Below are 25,316 nucleotides of genomic sequence, written 5' to 3' on the forward strand. Positions count from 1 at the left end.
GATTAAAACGAGGCAAACGGTCAAAATACTTGAAAGGCACGGATCGATTAATGTGGCATTTTAAATTACTAACACTATGAGCGAAACTGCACAACTTGTTGCCACAAGCCATCATACGGCAAAGATTAACATGGTCGAAATCGTAATCTGTTGCTTTGCATATTTTCAGTCTGTATTTTCGGCATATATGTAGAAATTTACAATTCTTTTTTTTTTGTTGCAGGAACCTCCTTCGAAATACTCGCACACTTTATTCACACGGGAATTATCTCGTTGATTTGCTGGTTTCTTCTTATCATTAACGTTTTTGCTTTCATGAATAAACGGACACTGTTCACCAAGTTTGCATGCACCAGTTGATATAAAAAAGAAACACTTTTTCTTAGTTTCTCGTCTTTCGGTGATTTCTAGTCGTTCAGCAGTTTTCACGACAACGTCACAACTTTTTTCAAATAGCTGTAAATTCAGAGCGTCGATTTCGGTCTGTTTCATCGATGGGGATCGGGCTTGAGATTCATTTTTTTCTTCATGCTGTGAATCTTTTTTTCAAGTTGCAGTATTAAATTGTCTTTTGAAAGGCAACTCTCACAACTTTTGGGACAATTATGAGGGGATGGGTTCTTCAAAGGCGGGGAAAATATATTCTTGGGGTTAACGACAGCGTATGCAGGAGTATCAGACTCAGGGTGCTCATTTACAACAGCCATAACACATGAGCTGCATTTCCAGTTGGGGTTTTCTTGCAGTAATACTGGTGTGGTTCCAGCACAGGGGGGATGGAACCATAGAAGGCATTTCGATTACTGAATCATCACACCTTTCCCACACGGCCTCTCACATTCAGGGCAAATATAAGTAGCTCTGGTTCGTGTCATATTCGTATTGAATTTTACTGGTAATTCAACTAGTTAATGAGTCCAAAGTCAATTTCCTTTCAAAATAATTGGCTGTCAAATAATTCAAGTTCTGATTCTGAAACTATTTTCAATAAAAAGTCCGTAGGGTAATCATATAACCAAATAATAAATAATCCAAGTTCAAAAATGTTGATTATGATAAGTCTGTAGGGAATCACAATTGAGTCTTACTGTATAATGAGATTATATCCAGACTTGATTATGATAAGTCCGTAGGGAATCACAATTGAGTCTTACTGTATAATGAGATTATATCCAGACTATATCCAACAGAGGTGTTTACAGTATGAACTCCCAAACAAGACTGAACTGTTCTTGCTAATCACTATCCTGGGGATGTTAGGGCATGGCATCCCCGTTTCCATAGTTATAAGACCTTTTGACTATTTTTAACAAAATAGCTTTTCCGAAATTTTGATAAGTGCTTAGGTAAAGGGGAACCTAAAAGGAGAAAGGTAGGGGAACTGATTGCCCTATGATCACTATTCAACACCTCCCTCTACATATCCTGTCAGTTTCAAATTACTACCGTTAGCCGTTCCTTGGATTTTGTTGATGCGCATTTTTGACAATCAACATGCACATAGTGTTTTTGCTAATTTCCCAATAAAAATCATTGCATGTTTACGGTGAGCAGCTAGCATGACTTTTAGACCTTACATCGGGGTCTTTGGGCGCTATGTCTGCCCCGGAGACTTAGTTATTAGATCTTTAAATTGTTTTTGAACATCGTTGCTATTTAAAATTCTATTCAGATGTCTTGGAAGAAAAAGAGCATGGGAGGGTGACTAGTTGCCCTCCGATCACTTTTGACTCTGAACAATCACAATAGATCTTTCAATTTCCAACCGAATGAGCCCACTGCAAACTTTATGCGAACACTCCTTCCATGTGAAGTGCATCTAGGGGAATAAAAAATAATACATCGAAGCTTTACGGTTTTTCCCTATAGGCAATACTAAATCGTTGTCTGACTTGATTATTATGGTGATTTTATTTCACATTTTTCGATATTTTGTTAAATAAAGAATAAACTGTTCAAAGTACGTCTCGGTTTTAATAAAAAATTGATCCACTTAGAACGTTTGGAATGAAGGGGACTAAACCACTTTTATTTGTGAGCACCGATTGTGTTTGGGGCATATTTTTTTCTTTTGTTGTTGTGATTACTAAAAAGCACACTGCCCAAAACCCATAAAGTCCCTGGTAAAGAGTACACGCCCTCTGAACTTCAGAAATTTCAAGGGTGCTAGGTCCACTTTCATTTATTGTAATCTCTGTTGGATTTGATCATGACTTTATTTTCATTTTGATTTCTGTTTGTTTTAGGATTTAATTATTGCTCTATAGCAGTATCTGTTATCTTCATGTTGATAAATAATAACTATTGTTCAATTCGAGTTTGAATTATTACACGACTCTATTTCTGCAGGTTTTAGGTCTTATTATGGATTTTTACTCTTCTTTCCGAAATATGCTTTTAGTGTTATTTTTTAATGAATCTACCACTACACAAGTAGTGTCCTATAGAAGAATGCAATGCGCAAGCCCTATTGAGTTGATTAGTTATTATACCATGTGTTTACACAAAGATGTTGTTTATAGTGTTATATATTGCATACTTATAACGGAGCGTTATTGGTTTGGTGGCATAAGCTGACATTTGCTTAAAAATGAAAAAGATCGCTGATTTTAGCTTGACCATTCATTTCAGATATTAGAAAAACAAAACGGAAAAGATCATTAAACCTATAAGAGAACAACAGAGTAAAGGTCTCCCAGCCCCTTTCACAAGAGTATGGATAACTTGTGAGCAAAACTGTCACAAGAGTTATAAAAGAAAAACAATCAATGGCATCTAGCATCTGGCAACTTTGTTTGACCCGAAATTGCCGCATACTTGTCTTTTTCAGGTACTTTAAAATACAGGGAGTTTTTGCAGGATGTATTTTTTTGCAAAATACATATTTGCAAAGTTGGGCCTCAAACCGGTCTCGAGGGAAAAAAATAAGTAAGGTTACCTGAAATGAGGTTGCTTGCCGGTTCTTACCGTTTTCGAACGGAACGGTAATAAGATATGTATATAAGGGGTTTGTTAACTAAAAATACCCTCTTTCAATTCAATTCATAACCAAAGTTTCAGTAATACTAGTTATATACTGTCTGCGTACAAAGAGGGAAGAAAACAGAACCATTATCCCAAATTTCTAGGTTTGATGTAATCACCCTTGGAAAAAACAAATTAGACTTTCTTTTATTATCCTTCTCAGAAAAAAAACCCAAAAATGTTACATTTTTGTAGATAGAAGCTTGATTACTCTACAATAGGGTTCCCCGGTAAGCTAAATTTGGTGATGTAATTTTCAGCAAGAGCACTTGGCTTTTTGAGGGTGTTGTCCCCTTTTTTCGAAAATTAGATTTCTCAGAAGTAATTTAAGCTTATTGAGTTTTATATATGAAAAAAAAAAAAAAAATCAAAACGGTAAGATGACATTCTATTGCATATTGAAAAATGGTTCTTGTGATTTATATATCGCTCAAATCTAATTATTTCTTCTGTATGAATTTTTAGCCTTATATGTGACAATACCTGGGCAAGTTTTTTCACAAATGAAAATAGTGACAGCGAAAATCATAATTATAGAGCCTGCCGAGTACAATGGACCAAGCTAAGCTCGGCATCCTGCGATCACTTCCCAGGAGAAAACAAATCTAATAAAAAAATATTATTTTGTGAGGGATAAACAGTAAGGAGGAATGGAATTCAAGCCAGATTTTTTTATTCAATTAGAATTGCTGATTTGCCACCATATGAGTTAAAACTAAAGAACAGCACTATAATTATGCTAAAGCATAATTTAGATATTGCACAGGACACGTGCAATGGAAGACACCTGGCTGTTACTGAATTATATAACACAGTAAATGAAGCTAGAACAATTACTGGGCAAAAGCTGAAAAGGAAGATCATATTAATCCACGGTTGGAAGACAAGTGACAGCGAGAATCGCAAGCGTGTCAAGTGTCAGGGAATGAGCAAAGCTTTGTCTTCTGGTATATTTTTTTTGCAAATTCAATATGATTGTCTTGCAACTAAATTCTAGTTTCAAAACGTTTCCTTTCATTTAACGAGTATTTTTCTAATATTGCCGCCTTGTGGTATTGAACTAATCAAGCTTATGAATACTTTTGTTGAGTTTCTAAATCGGATTGAGCTATTATCTCGAAGAATAGCCTCTGTAGTAGAAACCGTAAACGTCTTTGAAAGAGATCAAAACATCTCTGGCACATTATGGTATGTAACTTTTATAGTTCTGAATATTCAAAGGGTTGAAGTAATTCAAAACCAAATAAGTGAAATTTTTTGGATGAGAGCTCGATTCTCTCAAACAATTTGAATTTTTTTCTGGCTCATTTGCTCTTTGGAAGAGCAGATCGCGATTTTAGTAAGAATATTTGCTAGATTACTGCTCTACCGAATAAGGCCACACATCCTTGAAATTTCTTGAATGTTAGGAAACGACTACGTTCTAAACCACTTGGCTAATCAAAGCAGCACTTGAGGGTAGCCACACTATTGGGAAGGATGTAGGTTTATTGCTGTTTATTTTACAACTCTACCCTGATTTGCCAATTATTCCACCAAACATCTTCTGTGATCTATAAGTTTTTTCAATAATGAAAATGCTTTGCACTTGTACCGCTATTCTAAGTGAAGCTGCAATCAGTGAAGTGGGATTCATCCTTGTCGTGCGGTAGGGGGGGGGCGGGGTCATAAGATTAATGTAAGAATTATGTCTGACGTGAAGGTTAATTTCCTTCGATATGATATACATATATATACCTGTGTTATTTGACGTAAAATTCAAAATTCGGCAATAGAACTTAAAAAATTTCCATTCTATTGTATAATGTTTCTTCTATTTGAAATCTGCCTTCATTTGCGAATAACTCCACCCCATCTCTAGATTGGTGTTTAAGTATTTTTTTTTTTGGGGGGGGGATGTCCACAGAGGAATTTTCTGATGGAGGAGAAATACGCTAATAAAATACTATTTACAAACACAGCCTTTTAAATTTGAAAACATGACAGTTCTTTTACACATGGGAAAAATTTCCACGGACGAGTTTCTCACAGGGGGGAAATTCTCCACGGGGGGGGGGGATTTTAAATTTTAACTTTAAACAATACAATCGTTATTAATACGCAGGGAGGAATGTTCCTCGTAGAGGGGTAACTTTTCTTGAATTTTGATTCGTTTGAGAATACTACAAAGTACGAGGGGTAAGCTAATGAAATATGAAGTTCAATCAAAATAAGTATACAATAATGGGAAATGAAACTTTCTAAATATATCGATAAAACTAAAGTTATCAATGTAATTTCAACTATGCTCCAGGAAAAGAATTAAGTGCTTATTGTTTCCGTGTATACAAAGAGTAGCAATGCCTTGAGTGGACTCTGAGGAGCGAAAATATTCACTCCATATGGACTTATCCTTAGAAGCCCTTAGATTTTTGTAAGGGTTTTGTTAGTTTCAACCATGTGAATATGCTCTTTTAATTTCCACCGTTACATTATTTTTTTTTCAAAAACTATTTTATGATTTTAAATTAAGAACTTTAACTTAAGACCTTAAAAAAAACTTAAACATGAAAAATTGAAAAAAAAGAATTCTCAACATTTCTCTATCTTCAACAGCAACTGCGTTATTTTTCTTATCTATGCATGAGAGATAGATGAAGCCTGTTTGCTGTTTAACTAGGAATTTTTGTGTAGATGTGTATTTTCCCACAGATAGCAGCACAGGCTCCTGAAAATAGAGTGATCAAGATTCTTTTTTATGTATATTGTGCTATTAAAATGTATTTTCCTTTATGTGTTTGGTATTTAAGGGTTAAGTGTGTAAAATCAGCAAAAATGGAAATCCGTTAATGCATGTTTTGTTTCCAAACAGACGGCTTTTACAAGACAGCCCCCCCCAAGGGGCGGTTTCTTGCGGATGTGTAAAAGCGGACAAATCTGTCTAGCCTTGGTGCTTACTAATTCAAATAATCAGAGGCGTACTCCTTACGTGCTTGCACGTAAAGGTATTATGCTCTTTACCACTTATCATGCTCATTTTTTTCTTAGCTTTCGGGTGGTTCGTAGGACACAAATCCTATTAGTCGGTGTACAAACGCAAGGCTATAATGTTGGAAAACTTCAATTTCTTGCTTTAAAGCAAGAAATTATACATAATAGGTGAAGATACAGTTTCTTTCAAAATAATTAGTTTTCTAAGACACCAGATTGCCATAAATATTGAGAAAGAAAGGAGAAACCCCACACATGTAGACATTACGAAACTGGGAACGAAAAGGGTATGCACTATATTAGCAAATAATCAGAAAAACAAGTCCCAACTATTTGTTATTTTCGTCCCAGGAGGGCAAACTATTTAGTTACTTCTTATGCAACTCTGGGTTTGAATAACCCATAATAAGCTTCATAGACCTAGAACAAGTTTAAGAGTTCTTTATGATATCTTCATCGTCCCCAAGCTTTAAAGGTTTTCCAATAAAAATTGATTTTGTTTATAATTTTACGCCTGTCTTAGTTTTCAAGGACTGGCCGTTTTAACAAAAGGGCGCTGCTAGAAAATGATATCTGCCAAACGTAAAAATTGCTTTTGCCCATGGCCAAAGTGAAAAGAAAACACCCCAGAAAAAAAGAACGCGCATAAAAAGGAAAAAAAATCCTAAACGTATTGTAGAAAACAAATATATTCGCTTAATAAGCTTTATTGAAGGATGACCTGTAATTTCCAAATCACTGAAAAATCGCTACTGCGGGTACATACAAAAAGGAAAAAAAAAACAACTAAAGAGTCATAAATAAAAGACTTCAATCATAAAGGTCTCCATCTCCGTTGTCTTCGAAGTTGCCCTGTCCGGAGGCACCCGTTGGTTGCCCCGCACCTGCTCCACCACCAGCAGGAAACCTTGAAAATAAAACGCAATGATCATACAGGGAATCAATAGGTATTAAACAGGCCTTAACATTCCAAAAAGAATCCAGGGGAAAGACAAAGAACACTTTGAAATATATGTAAAAAAGTTTAAGTCATGCAGATACCAAACAACAGAGAAAATCCAAGAAGTATGTATCAGAGAAGTATCATAGAAGTATCAGAAAAAAAAAGTCCAGATATATTTGGCGTTTTTTCTCAAATGGATCTTTTTTAAGGTGGCAATTGAATGTTTTCCCTCTAAATTATCCGAGCAAAAAGAGGATATAACTAATTGAATATCTTAGAGGCTTACCTGAAAGCTAAACATTCTAAACATCTGAATTACACACAAAACGATTGTAATACGTGATTCTAACGTTTCCCGTTGAAGACATACATAAAAAAAAAAGAAGCAAATTCAATAATTCGTCAATGGAGGATTCTCTCTACTGTATATCTCTTTGTGTGAAACTCTACTTATCAACACAATCTACTGGTTAGCTTGGAAAACTTCCTAAAAACAAAACGTCTAAACAGTTGAGCAAATTCACAATTTTCCAGTAATTTTGTTCTGAATTTAAACATGGGCACAAACTATGACAGTGTCATGCACATATCAAGTCGTATTATAGGATTATTAAGGTTATACTGAAATCTACACTGTTAAGAGCAGAGGAGTACACGAATCAGATCTTTGGGCAAAAAAAAAAAAAAAAAAAAAAAAAAACTACAGTTCAAATTTATTTCCTTCCAAGGGGGAAGGGGTTCTTCTTAAAATAAAACTACAATAAATGTAAAAATTAGGGATGGATTATTTTTTTAAGTGGTCAACACAATAAATATATTGACAAATTTAATGCTGGCTTGTTGTTTCAACTTGCACCTCTCCGCCGTCCAAAACTTTTGACAAATCACAGAACTTGATTCTCCAGATTTCCAATTTAAAAAAAAAAAACATCTTTCATGATTCACGCTAGTTTCGCCATTAAAAACTACTTTCAATGTTCACATTCAGTTTAAATCTTAAATCCAAGCAGATTACCCCTTCCAAAAAAGAAGACAATTTGAAATAGGTTTACCATGCATGGTTATTCAATCTACTCTATGAATTTCATTATCTACCCGTACAGTCCCGAAGGGAGATTTTATGTGGCGCTATGGGCGGTTTTACAGGTAAATATGCCACCCTACCCCTACCACGATCTATTTCGATACTTCCCTGGGCAACACCAACTTTAGGAAACATCTTGTGGGAGTCCCAAGTTGGGTTTAGGTTGCTTGTTCGCCTGCGGGTCCAAGTGGCATGACGTTGTACCTCCATTTGGGGTACTCTCTAATAGGGTAAATGCTATGAGGGGATAGCGAGTCGAGGAACTAAAAAGATTCAAGTAAACACGAATACCTGAGAAATAAATTTTAAAGAATTAGAATAAATTATAGAATTCACAAACGAACCAAGATATCTTCTCCAGTGTACCATTTAACACTTTTATTGTAGAAATTACAGTTTTTCATTAAAAAAACAATCACATTTTCACAAAGTCGTTTTGTCTAAACTGTTAGCAACAATTTTTTAGACTACTACTAACAACTCACTGCAGCACCAAGCCGCCTGAAGCCAACACAGCTACGCACGGTCCTTTTCCGTCCCAATCCATTCAAAGCCTCCCTCTTTACACTTCCAAGAAGTTCCAATTTCCCTTTTATCTTTCCTTCTCCCACTCCATTCGAAGATGAGTTGCTTTTCGCTTGTCCCTACATGATTGACCAAAAAGGGCCAAAAGTGCGTTCGAGACTTGCATTTACCATTATTTTGGACAAAAGTGAGGACAAGTCCCCTTTTGGCACGAGGACCTTTTGGTGTTATAGGGCCTTTGCTGGGGATAAACACGAGGATAATCACTTTCATCCTCATATACAGCAATGTTGGGGTCTCAGCTATGAAACAACCATTGGTAATTCCCTTATTAGAAAGACTCACAAAAATATCAACCACACCAACATTTCACACAATTTTTTAGCACGCCTGATAACTTACACTTCTTTTTTTTTTAGCTGAAAACAAAAATTTAATGTGGGAAAACTCATTTGATTTCTTATTTTTTAGCATAAAACAAAAAATTAATATGGAGAAAACGGCATTTAATTTCTTCTTTCTTTGCTGAAAACTAAAATTTAGTATAGGGAAAATCATTTAATTTCTTCTTTTTTAGCTGAAAACTAAAATTTAGTAGGAAGAAAATTCAAAGCACGATTCCAACAGCTTTAGTTACATTGAAATGAGGAAACCAATTCGTTGTTACTTAGAAAATAAAACAACGACAAATGAAACTCAGAGAGGAAAGAAAATATCAAAATAAAAAAATAAAATAAAACAAGGTGAAAAAACAAGGATTTTTTCATCCAGTGGCGAATCATGAAGAAGAAGAAATAAGCAAATATTTCGACAAGGACTTCCGCCGAGTCGTCCTCAGTGCTACACAAAAAAGAAAGAAAAGAAAAAGAAACCAACGAAAATCAAACCTTTCGAAGTTTACTTGTCAACGACAGAACAGAAACTCAAGAATGTCTAAGAATGTATTTAAATAAAACAATTGAATATAAAACAGCCCAAAAATACTTGATTGATTCCTTTAGTTCGGAAAAAAACATCAAAATGAATAAAAGCTTACCTGAAGTTAGTTCCTATACCTCGGGATTGTTGTAAAGTTTGACTGAACATTTCATATTTCCGTATGTCAGCATCAGAGACAGAGCGGCGCGCGAACTTCATCGCTTCTTCGAAATGGTGCTTGGTTATTTCTGGCACAGGGTCCTCATCCTCTACCTACAATGAAGATCCGAAATTTAAGTACCAAGGACAGTGAAATGAAATATGATTGTTGAAATAGGTTAAGCAGACTTACACAATACTACAAATTATTAAAAATGCTTCTATAAAATTATGTATAATATATTAAGATGTAAATTGAAATCGTATGAAATACATTAATTTAATTACACAGTTTTCACGTATTGGAAACTGTGTCCAATACGTGGCTAAGCCGCCCTGGCTAAGTGGTTGGCGCACTGGGTTGGGAATCCTTTGTCCGAAGGGCAAGGGTTCGATTCCTGGGATGGCTGGTTATTTGGTATAGGATGGGGGTCAGTGGCGTGACTGTAAGCTCAGACAGAGTCGGCCCAGCTCTAAATGGGTACCTGTAGAAATCTGGGGAAAGTAAGCAGGAAGGGTGTGTAAAAGCACAGGATGGCTGGCCCCCAGCAACCCCATTACACTTCCTGGCTCAAGGGCCACGAAACGCAGATCAGTACCACCGATTTGGACCTTGAGGGTCTAGTTCCGTCATACTTACTTCCTTATTTACACGTATTGGCATTTAGCTGAATATTGATAATGCGATTACCGTTCCATCGGTTCCTATTCTCCACTTATTCATAAAATTTTTTCCGTCTCTTCTGTCTTTTTTTTCAGTGGCTGGATGTTAATATTACTACCAATTCACATTCTTTCCGTCCACAGCTAGTATCCCACTCTAAACACAAGATTAAGATTGGCCACTGAGAGATTGATGGCATTAGACGAAAATATAGCTGTAAAGCTCTGTGACGGTTATTTTTTTGTGATTATTCAATTTTACATCTTTCCAGGTTTTACCCACCTTTGAAAAAGAAAAGATCTTTCTTAAATTCGTATTCAGTATTTCCGTTTCTTAAAATTTTTTACTTTCTCTTCCACCTTGGTACCGTTACGGAAGGATATTATATAAATTTCGAATAGATGGTTTTGAAAAAACTGCTATAGAAAGCAAGACTATTCACTATTAACGTAAGTCAATTACCACCTTTTCATTCTCTTAAATCTATGTTTTTTCGTATTCATTTCTCGGTATCTCCTTTTTTGCCTTCCGCTGTGTAGCTAATTATATGTAAATTCAAATTATGTATAACATATAATTGTATATAAAATTATATAATAGATCATTACAAAACAGCTTTTAACAAAAAGACAGCAGTGACAAAAAGGTAGCAGTGACCATTGAAATATATATATATATATATATATATATATATATATATATATATATATATATATATATATATATATATATATATATATATATATATATATATATATATATATATATATATATATATATATATATATATTGATACAAAAAAGACTGAAAAATCAGTCAACATAAGCTAAGAAATATAGCATCAAACAACAAAAAAAGTTTGGGATTTTCTTTGAAGATTCGATTTTGGTATTATCATATCGTTACTGTTAAAATTTTTGCAGATGAAAAGCGTCATTAATCTTAACTAGTTAGTGTTGCTCATTTACTATCACAGTTCAACGTGCGGTTCACGATCAATAACTTTGAACGACTAAAAAAAAAAAAAAAAAAAAAAAAAAAAAAAAAAAAAAAAAAAAAAAAAAAAAAAAGTGTTAATTCTAAGTCATAGCAAAGATGGAAATTATAGAGTTGAGAAATTACTGCCAAATTAATTTATAAAAAAAATACACAATCTATAAAAAAACCAAATAGAATTAGAGAGTTTGATCTTTAGTGATTTAAATATGATGATTTAGTCTGCGATTTAAGTCAAATTTCAGTCTGCACTAAATGGGCTTAAGTTACAGGGCCGTATCCAGGATTTTTATTTTGGAGGTTTATTCTCCCCCCCCCAGCCATTATCCCCTGGATACGACCTTGTTAGGTTAGCTAGGAAAAATCTTGACAAGTTAAACAGGCTAGTAGACTTTAAGATGATAGGCGTACTAGTGACGGAATTCAGCTCTCTTTTTGCTCCTTTGCATATCAAAAACCTTAAAAGACAAGTATGGAGCATTTAGGATAGGCTAAAAAGTAGACACAGTAGATAGCGTTAAGGACCACTAGTGGACACACGGCACTAGAATGATGGCACCAATGATTTTTATTTTCGACACTTGCGCCAGTTTCCCCAAGCTTACCATGCTCTCTGTGCTTAAATATTAAAGTGAATACTACTATTACTACTAGCAACTTACTGCAGCACCAAGCCGCCTGAGGTCAATACAGCTCCGCACGCTCCTCCTTTATTCCAATATATGCAAAGCCTCCCTCATTACACCCTCCCATGAAGTTCCCATTTCCCTTAAATTTTTCTTTACGAAATCTTCCCGTCCCTAATGGGAACAACCTTCTTTTCGTTTGGCCCCAGATGGTTGGCCGAAAAGGACAATCTTTGGCAACCTGTCATCCTTCATCTGCAGAATGTGACGACACTGATGAAACTGAGGTGCTACCCTAAAACCTTAGAAAAGCATAGTTTTCACTATGAACAAACCTAAAACGAATCCAGGGGTTGCAAAATGTTTTTATTTAGATGTTCTTGATATTAAAAATAAGGATAATTACTGAAAAAATTAATTTATTTTAAAATATACAAGATCTTTTTTAGAAGGGTTATTTTCTTTGGGGGCGGGGCAAACTCGCTGGATTTCATTTGACCGAAAAGGAAAATCTTTGGCAACCTGCCATCCTTCATCCGCAGAATGTAACAACACTGATGAAAATAAGGTGCTACCCTAAAACGTTAGAAAAGCATATTTTTCACTATGAACAAACCTAAAACGAATCCAGGGGGTGCAAAATGTTTTATTTAGATGTTCTTGATATTAAATAAAAGGATAATTACTGAGAAAAATTAATTTATTTAAAAATATACGAGATTTTTTTTTTCGAACGGTTATTTTCTTTGGGGGGGGGGTCAAACTCCCTGGATTTCATTTGGTCGAACAGGAAAATCTTTGGCAACCTGTCATCCTTCATCTGCAGAATGTGACAACACTAATGAAAATGAGGTGCTACCCTAAAACCTTAGAAAAGCATAGTTTTCACTATGAACAAACCTAAAACGAATCCAGGGGGGTGCAAAATGTTTTTATTTAGATGTTCTTGATATTAAAAAAAAGGATAATTACTGAGAAAATTAATTTATTTTAAAATATACAAGATTTTTTTTCGAAGGGTTATTTTCTTTGGGGGGGGGGGGTCAAACTCCCTGAATTTCATTTGGCCGAAAAGGAAAATTCTTTGCAACCTGTCATCCTTCATCCGCAGAATGTAACAACACTGATGAAAATGAGGTGCTACCCTAAAACCTTAGAAAAGCATAGTTTTCACTTATGAACTGACCTAAAACGGATCCTGGGGGTGCAAAATGTTTTATTTAGATGTTCTTGGTATTTTAAGAAAATTCATTGTCATCTTCTTTGTCAACCTGTCATCCTTCATCCACAGAACGTGCCCATCTCGACCTTTCTCTCATTATAGCCCTAGAAAGCAGGATTGAACCACACTTTTCGTACAGCCTACTGTTTGAGATACGGTCAGTCAGTCGGGTACCCAAAAGAATAATCAAATGACACTTTAATACGTAATAATTTAAGTTTCTTTTCCATTTTTTGCTAATTCTAGCAGTTACCATAGGCACACAAATCACCAATTTCCTTTTAACAATATTTGGTTTTAGAAATTCAAAGCTTCTCTTCTCCCAAGGTTCTATTACACATATTCTAGTGGTAACAAAACCCCCCGAGAAACCACCGTTATATTTTAACTGAGATGTAAAACACCTATCTTCTGTGCCTGGTATCCAAAAGGGTTTTTCTTAGACATGTCCGCTTTGAGAAGACCAAATACACACTGGCATCTATAGTCTGGAAGTGGTACTCCAAAGAAACTATGACTCACTCTTCCATTTAAAATCCTCTGTAAGATTGCCCGATGGCTTTGCCCTCCCCCCTCCTTACTCTACGAATATACCAGGTGTAGGTATTACCTAGACAAGTTCACAAAAATTCCCTTCAAGCGAGGGGAGTTTTCTGAAAATGGTGCCCGCGTATAAACTTATTATTTTGTGAACTAGTCTTTTGAAGTCTGCTATTAATGTCAGAAAAATATGAGACATATGAGCCTCTCCAACAGAAAGGAAGAAAGAGATTACCTCCATATCCATATCTGGATTCTCCTCCCTCTCTCTAGTTCTTCTAATATCTGCCTCGATAGATTCGCGAATGGCCATTTTGACAGCTCTTTGACAGATTTCCGTCAAATCAGCACCAGAAAATCCATTAGTACTGCGAGCTAGAAAAACTATGTCAATGTCAGGGGCAACTGGTGATTTCCGAAGGTTTGCCTTTAAGATGGCCTCGCGGGATTTCTCGTCAGGGAGCGGAATATAGATAAGCTGATCGAGACGACCTGGTCGGAGGATAGCAGAGTCTATAATATCGGGTCGGTTCGTCGCACCTAAAAAAGATGAAAATACCGTGTAAAAGCGAACACGAAGTGTAATGGAACATGTGCCAGCTCTACTAGAAGGTCTCTTCAATACCAAATTTTAATGCTTCATACCGATCGAACACATAATGCCGAAAATATCTTAGTATATCATACTAGTGTTCTAACTATACTTCAGTGGAGCAAGTTTGACATAGCTGGCGCTGAACCCTTATATGGCATGTTAAACGGTAAGAATACGAGTACCACGCTTATCTGGACAATAAACGAGACCTATTATAGTTTTATTTCAGCGAGGAAGACTATAATAGATTTACCTGCTACAATAAAAGATAAAAAAGATATAGCTTTACCTCTGATTTTTTTTTTTTTTAATAGAATAGAATTTTATTTTAAAAATTACTATCACAGCATGATCACCAAATTTGAATTTTACATAAAAAAAGCACTATATATATATATATATATATATATATATATATATATATATATATATATATATATATATATATACGTCCCACTTGAAAATATATGGAGACTCGTATATATGTATACATATATATATATATATATATATATATATATATATATATATATATATATATATCATCTTCAGAACGTGACGTTCACGTCAAACATAATTCATTGTAAAAAATACATAAAAAAAAAAAAATACACTTAGGTAAAAAGTCAAAGCTGAAAATAAATAAAAAACAATCAAATTAATGAAAATACATAAAAAATATGATGGGTCAAAATTTAGAAATTTTTGTTGTACATATTTACGAAACTAGGTATAAACTTTTCGCTAACCGCTGATGGGCACAGCGTACCGGCTGAAGTTTCTCAACAGGCACTGCAACCCTTCACGGGAGTAATGTTGGTGTGAATTCAGGAGGGAAAAGGGTTCCGTGAATTGGGTGCAAAGAAAATTGTATTCCAAAATCCATGCAGAGTTTCTCCCTGCTTTTTTTCAGAGTTTGTATTTTAAACTTTTTCAGCAGCTCTTCATACAACATTTCTGCCTGTTTCGATATTAGAACTCTTTTCTGAGCTCTTTCGAACCTGGCGCTTTGCTCAGTCGTCATTCAAAATGCCATACAGGAGCTGCATATTCCAGAATTGGGCGAATAAAAGATGTAAATATTCGGAGGAGGTGATCTGGAGGAGCGCCATGTTTCGACATAAGCTTGAGCTTCTGCAGCCCAGCATTCCCCTTTTTTACTAGACTAGATGTGTTTGCTTCCATTTTAAATCACTGGTAATAATAACTCCCAAGAGTTTAATCTTCTTTACTTTAAGAGAATCAGAGATAGTTGGTAGAAAATTTGGTTCAGAAGAATTTAAAAATGAAATAGATAAGATTGAAGATTTACTATCATTTACTTTCATATTTGAACTGGAAGCTTTAGTCTTCATGTTATCAATTAAAATTTGAGCTTTGCTACATTCATTTGCTTCACAAATTTCTCCAAGGGTAATGTCATCAATATACTTCCAGCAGTCTTCACAATCATTAGCGATATCATTGATCATAACTAGAAAAAGAATAGGACGCAGAATGGTACCTTGAGGTACTACACCACAAAAACTGGCTCAGGTTCAGAGAAGGACTTCTTATATTTTAAAATTTGGAACCTATTTATTAAAAAACTTCACAACAACAACATTCTGTCATTATAAGCAAGAAATTCAGTCTTAGCAGCATTAACATTAAGTCCTAGGAGCTTATAGCCAGAAATCAAAGAATCAAGGTTTGCCTGTAAAGTAGAAAGACTCGAACTGATAAGCAGGACATCATCTGCATGGCAAATCAAACTAAAATCACTAAGGCCCCGATAAATTCTACAATTAATTGTTCTAGTTGCAGTGGTTATAAGAATTTTAAACATAGTAGGACATAGATGATAAGGTTTTCCTGGAGTACAGGAAAACAATAAGAGTTAACTCCAGTTTGTCAAAGAGGAAAAATAACTGTCGCCATCAAGTATTATTCAGCCAACTGGTAAGGTTTAATCATACAAATATGGAAAAAACTTTGATCTATTTTTATTTTTTCATTTGGCTGAAAAAGAACTATTTCTGTCAAAAAGGCACAAAAAATATATTCATTTTTTTCCTAAATAGTCTATGTTTTGCACAGCAGCATATTTCTAGCCATTTTATAGTAAAAAAAAAAAAAAAAAAAAAAAAAAAAAGAAAGTCTGAAGACAAAAGAACATAGATCCAAATAAACTTAAGACTAAGCAAAACTCAAACTTTAATGCTGATTTCATACTACCCCGCAGAACCTTTCACACTCCTGATTTAACCGGCATTTCTGCTAACGACCGGGTAATCGGATAAATTAATACTTTATGCTACGTTATGTAACTCAAGGAGAAAATTTTCTCCACAACGTAGACAGTACCAAGTAGGTACGATCTCTACACAGGAATGTACGTTATATAAGCTTGCGTTATGATATAGAAAAGTCAACATAGTAGTAACAAAATGGAATTTTCGGAAAAGTAATTAATAAATTCTGAAAATAACTTTACCAAGAAATTTGAATCTCTAACTCAATTCCAGATTTTTAGTTTTTAAATAGCTTGCTTATGATGACTATGAGGATTTTAGACGATGGTTAAAATAATATTATGGATTTTTACATTGGCCTTTTGTGAAAGGACTCATTAAAGTGTAAAAGGTTATATTTAAAGTAATATAACTTAACCACAGCATAGAAAATTACGTAGCAGATGTGAAAGCCGCTTAAGAAAATAACATCAAGTCTTGATTTTCTATATTCTGGCTAGGTAACGATGCAGTGTCAAAGGGCATCGATTCGCGAAGAATGAGGGGGAGGGGTTTTATATATTGAGTATAGGAAAAGAGTATTTTTACCGGTAGCACTGGGCACTGACCAGCCCCACCCCCAAAGAATTTTTTTTGTCCAACTCGTATAACCGTAACAAAAATGCACGTAAACAAATTCTTGTTGCGTAAAAAAAAAAAAAAATTATGAAACCCCCTTTCTTCATACACCCTTTCTGAAACCCCTCAAAAATGATGTCGGATCATAGAAAAAAAAAACACCTTAAAATCAACTTTGCTGAAAACCCAATGCAGGAAACTTAGTCCCCTGACTTGAATAACAAAAAAAAATCACCTTTATCTTCCGTGCTAGCGGGGCACTGGACACCATAGATTTTTAGAGGTCATTTCCAAAGAAATTAATACATGTACGTGCTTTTATAAGTACCAAAACATAATTAAAAAAATTAAAATACAATTTTTGGCAAAAAAATGCATCAAAACATGATAAAAACACAGTTCTTTTGACATTTGCTTTACTCTTGCTAAAGGCTTTTTCCACTATGTGATTCAGCAAAACTCCATAACACATTCTTTGCTATCATTAATGCAATAGTACCAAGATTCTGGACATGCTCACCCGAGAGCCTAACCCCGACTTAGGGCTGGGCGTCATAAGCGGTTCCCAATTTGAAGACTTTTTTTTTTAATTCAATGAAAAATTGTGAAAAATAGAAGAGAAAAAAAATCGCAAAAAAAGATTAAGGCTCTTTATAGTAGAGTAAAACTAAAATATAACTTCAAAGCACCATCAATATATCCACTTCAAAATTTTACTAAAAAGAAAAGTGAGATAACCAGTCCTATGTCTACAGACTGTTACCACAACAACTATAATTCCTGAAACGGGTAGAAATTTAAACCAAGAAAGTGCTTATGACGTTAACCGAATTTTTATTACTCGTATTTTTTTTTAATTGTACTGTTTCAAAATTTTCTACATCAGTATTAACATAATAAATTTAATAGCTTCCACCTAACTAAAGAACAATGTATCTGTTTTAGGGTAAATTTTATATCATGTTAACTACATTTTAAACCTTTTTCGTGCATTTTAACCCCCCGCCCCCCTCTCAATTGGCAAATGACGATAATAAGGATCCTTCATTGTTGGGCAATAACGTGAGGAACATAGCGTTAATAACATTTAAATCGAACACCGTTCTATCTTTCTATTCACCTTAGTATTGAACCAATACCCTGTTTAATGCAAAATACCCAAGTTTAGATTTGCAATACTATGTTGCAAATTTCTGATACACGATAGATTTCCAGTTATCGTGTATCAGATAACTATACCATAGGCTATCTTTGGTATATTTACTAGTAATAGCACTAATCAAGGAAAGAAATGTTGAATTCCTTCTAATTGTCGTCTATATCTCTTATTAATACAAAAGGTAATTTTTTATGCTTAGTATGGTGTTGTTCTTTCTAAATACTGATTAGTGAGGTATAAAAAGACCTCCCTGTACATTTCATAGAACACCCATTCTTAAGCCTTGTTTGTTTGTTCTTCAGTTTTTCTTCTTTTTTTTTTTAATTTGTAAATTGGTAAATTGATCAGCGAATTAATGTTTTGAAACAAGAGCGTTCAAGTTCCACTTAATCTTGTTTTAATTCCTGACAACTTGTTTATAAAGTTCCATGCAAACTTAGGATACTATAAACCCTATTGCTTGCTGAGTTCCACTGCGATCGAAACAGGAATTAAAATTCATTGAAAAGTAGAAAGAGTGTGGGACAAGATTATTTAAAAAAAATGAAGATACAGAAAAAGGTTTTCTTCAAAATCAGAGAAAAGGATTATCCTTTCAATAAAATACTAATACAGAGATGTTTTTCATGATATACTCCCTCATTGGCCGAAGGACAAATTTGAACCCTAAAATTTGTCCCACCCCCCTCACTGAAACTCCAACATGAAAGTTTAAGTACTAGACTAACCCTATTCATTTGGTTACTCCCAGTATTGCCATACAAACTAAAAAGATTAGAAAACACAAAACATCCAGACTTCCTCCATAAAATCATAGTACTATTTCTCAAATGATCCTAACAAACATTCTAGAGCAACCCGTGGCAACCCAAATTGCTTGTCGAGTTATAAATGCAAACTACAAACTACAGTTACAAACTACAAATGCAAATCAGAACAATCGCACAAGAGGAATAAAAGGACCCAACCGCTTTCAGGACTCATCTTTTAACTTGGAGTCCAACTTATTAAATGACGTCAATATATCAGTTGCATTAAACATTCGAATAATCTTACGGTAATTGTTAAAAAAAAGGAAAATTTAAGTAGTTGCAACTAGTTGTATTAATAAAGATTATCCTTACCCTACCTTATTTAAATAAAATGGTTATAAAAAAATAAAGGTTATAAAAAGGTTAAATAAAAATTTTATTGGATAAATCGACAAATAGTCTTTACCTTGCTACTCCTTAAAGGATCCGAAAATTGGATAGGCTTTTATACTGACCCCATCTGTAAAATCACAGAAATATTTCTCCAGCAATCCTAAAAAACATTCTAGAGCAACCCATGGCAACCCAAATTGCTTCAACATTAATCAAAGTTTATTAATAGAAATATTAAAATATTTTCTCTTATTAGAATAAGCATTAGAGTCCAATTTTTTTATCTAACTACTCATAACTTATAAGTCCCCTCCCCTTAACAAAACCCAATGCCCTAAAATTGATGAAAACAATGAGTAAAGTAACAGTTCCCTTCAAAGATTGACAAATGCTTCAAAACCCCAAAAGTCTGGGGTATAGTCTCAACCATTCCCTGGGACAACTGATGTACTAGAGAAAAATACTTACCAATAATAAACACGTTCTTCTTTGCGCCCATCCCATCCATCTCTGTAAGGATTTGGTTGATTACTCGATCAGCGGCACCTCCTGCATCGCCCTGAGAGCCGCCTCGAGCTTTTGCAATTGAGTCCAACTCATCAAAGAACAAAACACACGGCGCCGCAGAACGTGCCTAAAAAAATAACGCTGAATGAATTTAACTTAATTTAAAGCTGAAATCACTTGATACAGAACATTTACTGGCTGTAATTTCAACATTGAGGCTAGGTGATGAACAGAACAATGTATAAGAGTAATATCTCCTAACTTACGCCTAGACAAAGGTTGAAACGCAGAATGACAATAAAGCATTGCTAGAGCGCCGTCGGAACACACTTTCATAACACGTTCCCATCTGATACATTTAAAAGAATCTTTCCATTTAATGAGCTACTTAATCACCCGCCTAGGATCGTTCCAAAGAGTCACCCCTTCCCCTAAATTATCACAAATTACTGGCCTAGAAAATGTACTTTTTAAATTATATAAGCAACTTATGAAGAATGTACAGGGTTTTATAAATTAGAAGCTGATTATATAGATAAGTATTAGATCAATAAATATTCCTTCACTTTTAAAGCAATGATATCTCTGTAGAAACATAGTGTCTTATGGACTAGACACCCACCAGAAATTTATATTAATCCCCCTCCCCTCCCACCTACAATATTGAAAACTAATGACCATAAAACTTGCTTTTAGCAACCCTACTACCAGATCTCTGTGCAACACTACAACATTTATAGTCGAATCGCTCAAACTAGATTCACCATCCCTTTTATGGGTATTTCTGTTCTGGTACCTTATCACCACTGAGTTATCTGGTGCTGGGAATTAGTGGATTTATCTGGTGCTTTCGGGCAGCTGCTCTGAAGCTGAAAAATTCACAGAACACAAATTATCCTTCATGTGGTTGCCATATGCGTGTCATACGGATGTCTATATGCTTTACGTGAACGCAAAGCTGACATTATCAATCGTTTCCTCAACCTGTATTTTCAGGCTCAGAACCCCCAAGTACATTCAATATAATACTTTCTGTAATATATACTTTATATCCCCCCCCCCCCAAAGCTCTCAGGACAAGGGTTGTAAGTTATACCCCGAGGACCTATCAGGCTTTTATAGAAAGGGTGGTCGTTATATGCTTCGGAGGGAACTCGTTGGACTCGTAATCGGAAGTTCTAGTACCCTTTTTAAGAGTCAAAGTGATCAGAGCGTAGCTACCCATCTACTAGATTCACCATCCCTTTTAAGGGATATTTTGATATGGTACCTTACCATCACTGAGTTTACCTGGTGCTGGGGTTTAGTGTATTTATATTTATCTGGTGCTTTCCGGCAGCTGCTCTGATGCTGAAAATTTCACAGAACACAAATAATCGTTCATGTGGTTGCCATATGCGTATCGTACGGATGTCAAATGTTCTTTTCGTGGGCGCAAAGCTTTACGTGGACACTGGCAAATCGAATACAGTAATTCAAAGGACGTGATACAACGTAAAAATTACCAGATAAAATAGAACTAAACAATAAATGGTTGAGCAATTTTGACCATTATTAAGGTTTTTTTTTAAATTAAGGGGATATTTCTTAAGCCTTAGAGCACATAGAAAATTTACCAAAAAAACGAGAATTTTTAAATATTTATAATTATGCAGTTATATTTACCTTATCAAAGACATCCCTGACATTGGCTTCGGATTCACCAAACCACATAGTGAGCAATTCTGGGCCTTTGATGCTAATAAAATTAGCCTGACATTCATTAGCAATGGCTTTGGCTAGAAGCGTTTTACCACATCCAGGTGGACCATAGAATAATACACCTTTTGACGGTGACATGCCAAACTTCAAGAACTTCTCAGGATGTTCAACAGGATACTGGAAAATAAATACAAACAAAATTCAACTTCTCTTATTAAGTATAAATTATGGGAACACAGAACAGCGCAACTATCAGGCGGACCTGCGTTGCCTTAATGCCTACATCTAGCCAAACTGGAAGAACGTCGTAGCAGCAGCAAACTTGAGGGATGATGGGAGGCTCTTGCAAGATGCCCTGGGTGCCTCTGACGGCACAGACGAAACTGAGGTAAGGCAAAAAGCAAAACATAAAATAAGAAAATTTCCGCCTCAAAAACCAGAACCACAAAAGATAATAGTATAAAAGAGTAGATATTTCATTCACAGAGGAGAAAGAAAAATGGAACGGGTAATATAATCTAACCCCCCCCCCCAAAAAAAAAGCCAGAACGGCAGAAAAAACCAACTACACAAAGAAAAAACAAGATTAGTTATTATTATATCACAATACAGGTTAATCTCACATAACTGTATCAGCAAACAGATGCATATTTCTTTTTTAACTTGTTTTAAAAATACAATAAAAAATATTTGTTCTATCTTTTCGAGAATCTATGAATATAAGTGAAAACGAGGGCGGGGGGGGGGGGGTCAAAACGATTGAGCTTTACATGATATAGATATCAGACTGATCCAAGTTGTAAATACAAAAATGAAAAAAAGTCAGTAAGTTGAGGATAACGAGTTAAAAGATCTTTGAAGTTTAATATGGTCAGTTGATGGTTGATTATATGTTTCACTACGAACTAGATTTTACTATTTACAGAAAACCCACACAAAATAACAGATATCGTCTTTTCAATTCTATTCTAATTTTCCCTCCCCGTCAAAGAAGGTGTAATAATTTCTCTCGTGGATCGTATCCTAAATATTAGCTCGGATTCCATGTCACAACAGGGTTAAATCTTATCAGAGACATACTTTTTGGAAACAGATCTCCCATTTTGTTGATTAGTAAAACAATTAGCCTTAGGCTAGAAAGGTATTTTCTTAAAATCAAAGAACTTTTATCATGTAAAATTTCTAATAAACTTACAAATGTAACCAATCTTCCATACATACCAAAAAATACTATGAAATTAAAAGCTTGTACACAAAATAATATGTAAGTAGTTTTTACGAGTAATTTAAAAATCACAAATATCCTAAACTCGGGTAAAAATAAGACCCCAATGACTCGCCAAAGAGGAGTGTATCAAATACCATGTGACAGCGACAATTATTATATGGATAAAAATCACCAAAAATTGAGAAAACGCCTGCAACAGCATAAGGATGATATAACCAAAGCTTCAAGTTCTGACAGTATTTAGTTCTTTCAATTCTGTTCTAAGCAGCCATATTTTGGAAAACCCTAGTTATACAATACTTTCTGAAAACACCTCTCTCATTAGTAATTATCTGGGTATTAAACAAGTTGTTCCAGAGGCAATAAATTTGAACCTAAGTTAAGCAACAATACTTCTTTAAACAGAGATTTGGGGAAATATTCATTCTAAGCATTATACACAAATTTAATTAAACATGATTTAACAAATTCCATTAAAACACAAAATACCAATGAAGTTATATTAAAAACACCTTTTAGATTAGCAGCTAAAAAAATAAGAACCGCATGAAAAACATGCCCTTGATTTGTTGCTATCCGAATGAATTGCCTAATTTCCTGTGATTTCTTCAGTTCTGGTTGAACTTCCTTGAAGTAATGTTTCTGGGACTGTGTTAATTTTGAATTTGAGTTTTAATAGTTACACATTCCAAGTCTTTATTTTATATTTATCTGCACTTTACTGAAAACAATCCTTAATTCGAACTACGCGTTTTTATTTCTCAAAGCATTAAAAAAAACAAGATTCCTTAAATAAACAAATGAATGTGGATTGACAGTTTAATATACATACTGATATTAATTCCTGAAAGTCTAAATAATTTTGGAGTTCGTTAAAAAAGAGAAAATATTTCAAATGTATTTGTTTTCAGTAAAATAAAAATTATGTTCCGATCTTTAGCAGGCAAGGGGAGTGTCAGCCCTACTCCTCTTAATTTCTACTCGTTTTGAGTATGACTTGGTTAGTTATTGTAATTTCTGTTCGTTTGGCTTTCATTTATTTATTGATGGTGACGTAGGGTAGTTTTTAAAATCAATTTCTGCTCGTTTTTAATTAGTCTTATTTAATTAATCAATTTCTTAATTATTTAATTAGTATATTTAATTAGTCAATTTCTGCATAGTCTTTTTTACTGGTTAAGAAAAGAATATTTTAAACCTTTTCAGCTTTTCATAGGCAGCGCAATCGCGCTATCTAAGTAAAGAACGATGTTGGCACAATATTTTTTTTTTCCATACCAGGGCACTTCGTATCGATGGATTTGTCGTAGAAACTTTGAAAAGGGCTCATTCGATTGGAAATTGGAATGGCTAGTGCCCTTTTTAATATTCGAAAGTGATTAGAAGGCGACTAACACCCTTTGCACGCCCACCATTTATCCAAACAAATCCAATCAAAATTTTGAGATAGAAATTTTGTTCGACGTAGTTGAAAGTTCTGGAAATTAGGTCAAGGAATTATGTTACAAATGAATGTGCATTGTCAGTTTAATAAACAAATACTGATATTTAGTAATCAAAATGTTAATATTATTTGATTTATTAAAATTATAAAAGTAAAAACATTTAAATTTTTTCAGTAAAGTGCAAATTATATTCACCTTTCCCTGAAAGTTTCAACTTAATACCCAATTTAATTCCAGAGAAATTGCATATATGCCATTTTGACAGCCTAGATGCGCTTACACTTTTTTAATTTAGTTTGATTTATTTATTACTAATTGTAAAAGTAGTAGTATTAGTAGTAACAGTCGTAAAGTAGCTACAATTGCAGTCTTAAGTAGCGGCAGACGCAAGTGGCTGTTGCAGTCAAAGTCACATTTAGCCGCAATCACAGTTCCAACTCGTTATAGTCGCAGTCACAAGCAGCTGGATTAGTAGTCATAAATAGTCAAAATCACAGTCTCGGGTTTTCGCAGTCGTGAATATTCGCAGTAGTAGCATATGTAGTAGTTCTAGTAGTATTAGTTGTAGTAGCCTGAAAGGTACAATTTAATACCCTCTGCCGTTCTTAAAATTTTGAAATAAGCCCTTTTGACACATGCATGCATATACTGGATTCTGATTTGTTCAACATTCACCCCAACGTCCGTTGAAACTTTCACTTTAATACCTTAGGCCATTCCAGATATATTGCAGATACGTCCTATTTACTGTAATTAAGTTATAACAGTAATTTCAGCGCCCAGACTTCAACCATTAGTAGTTAAAACAATTCTTTCCATGGAAGCAGAGGAAGGATAAGGTAGGAAAGGGGAACGAAGACGAAACAATTGTCGAGCAGTATACATTAAATATACAAGCAAAGAGAAAAAAGGAACAATAATACACTTACAAAGGAGATATACAGAGGACGAAGGATTACTGATTGCCAGAAATTCCGTTATTTTGCCATCCTAAAACCTTATGGGAGGAATAA

General features: G+C 34.5%; 1 protein-coding gene across 1 annotated transcript in view; it reads right to left on the reverse strand.

The window, feature by feature from the left end:
* Positions 1-6,685: 6,685 nt before the first annotated feature.
* The window catches only part of LOC148944237 (transitional endoplasmic reticulum ATPase-like), a 106,153-nt gene continuing 87,522 nt past the window's right edge, over positions 6,686-25,316 (reverse strand). Inside the window, exons 10-14 of the mRNA XM_089100506.1 lie at positions 21,595-21,807; positions 19,891-20,056; positions 13,907-14,211; positions 9,583-9,737; positions 6,686-6,901 (exon numbers count right to left, since the gene is read on the reverse strand). Coding sequence (XP_088956632.1) covers positions 6,805-6,901; positions 9,583-9,737; positions 13,907-14,211; positions 19,891-20,056; positions 21,595-21,807 — 936 coding nt within the window. The 3' untranslated portion in view covers positions 6,686-6,804. The remainder of the gene's footprint in view (positions 6,902-9,582; positions 9,738-13,906; positions 14,212-19,890; positions 20,057-21,594; positions 21,808-25,316) is intronic.

Source organism: Artemia sp. Qi Xiang Cuo, chromosome 14 (genome assembly GCF_049724085.1).
Source record: "Artemia sp. Qi Xiang Cuo chromosome 14, ASM4972408v1, whole genome shotgun sequence".
Classification (NCBI taxonomy): Eukaryota; Metazoa; Arthropoda; class Branchiopoda; order Anostraca; family Artemiidae; genus Artemia; species Artemia sp. Qi Xiang Cuo.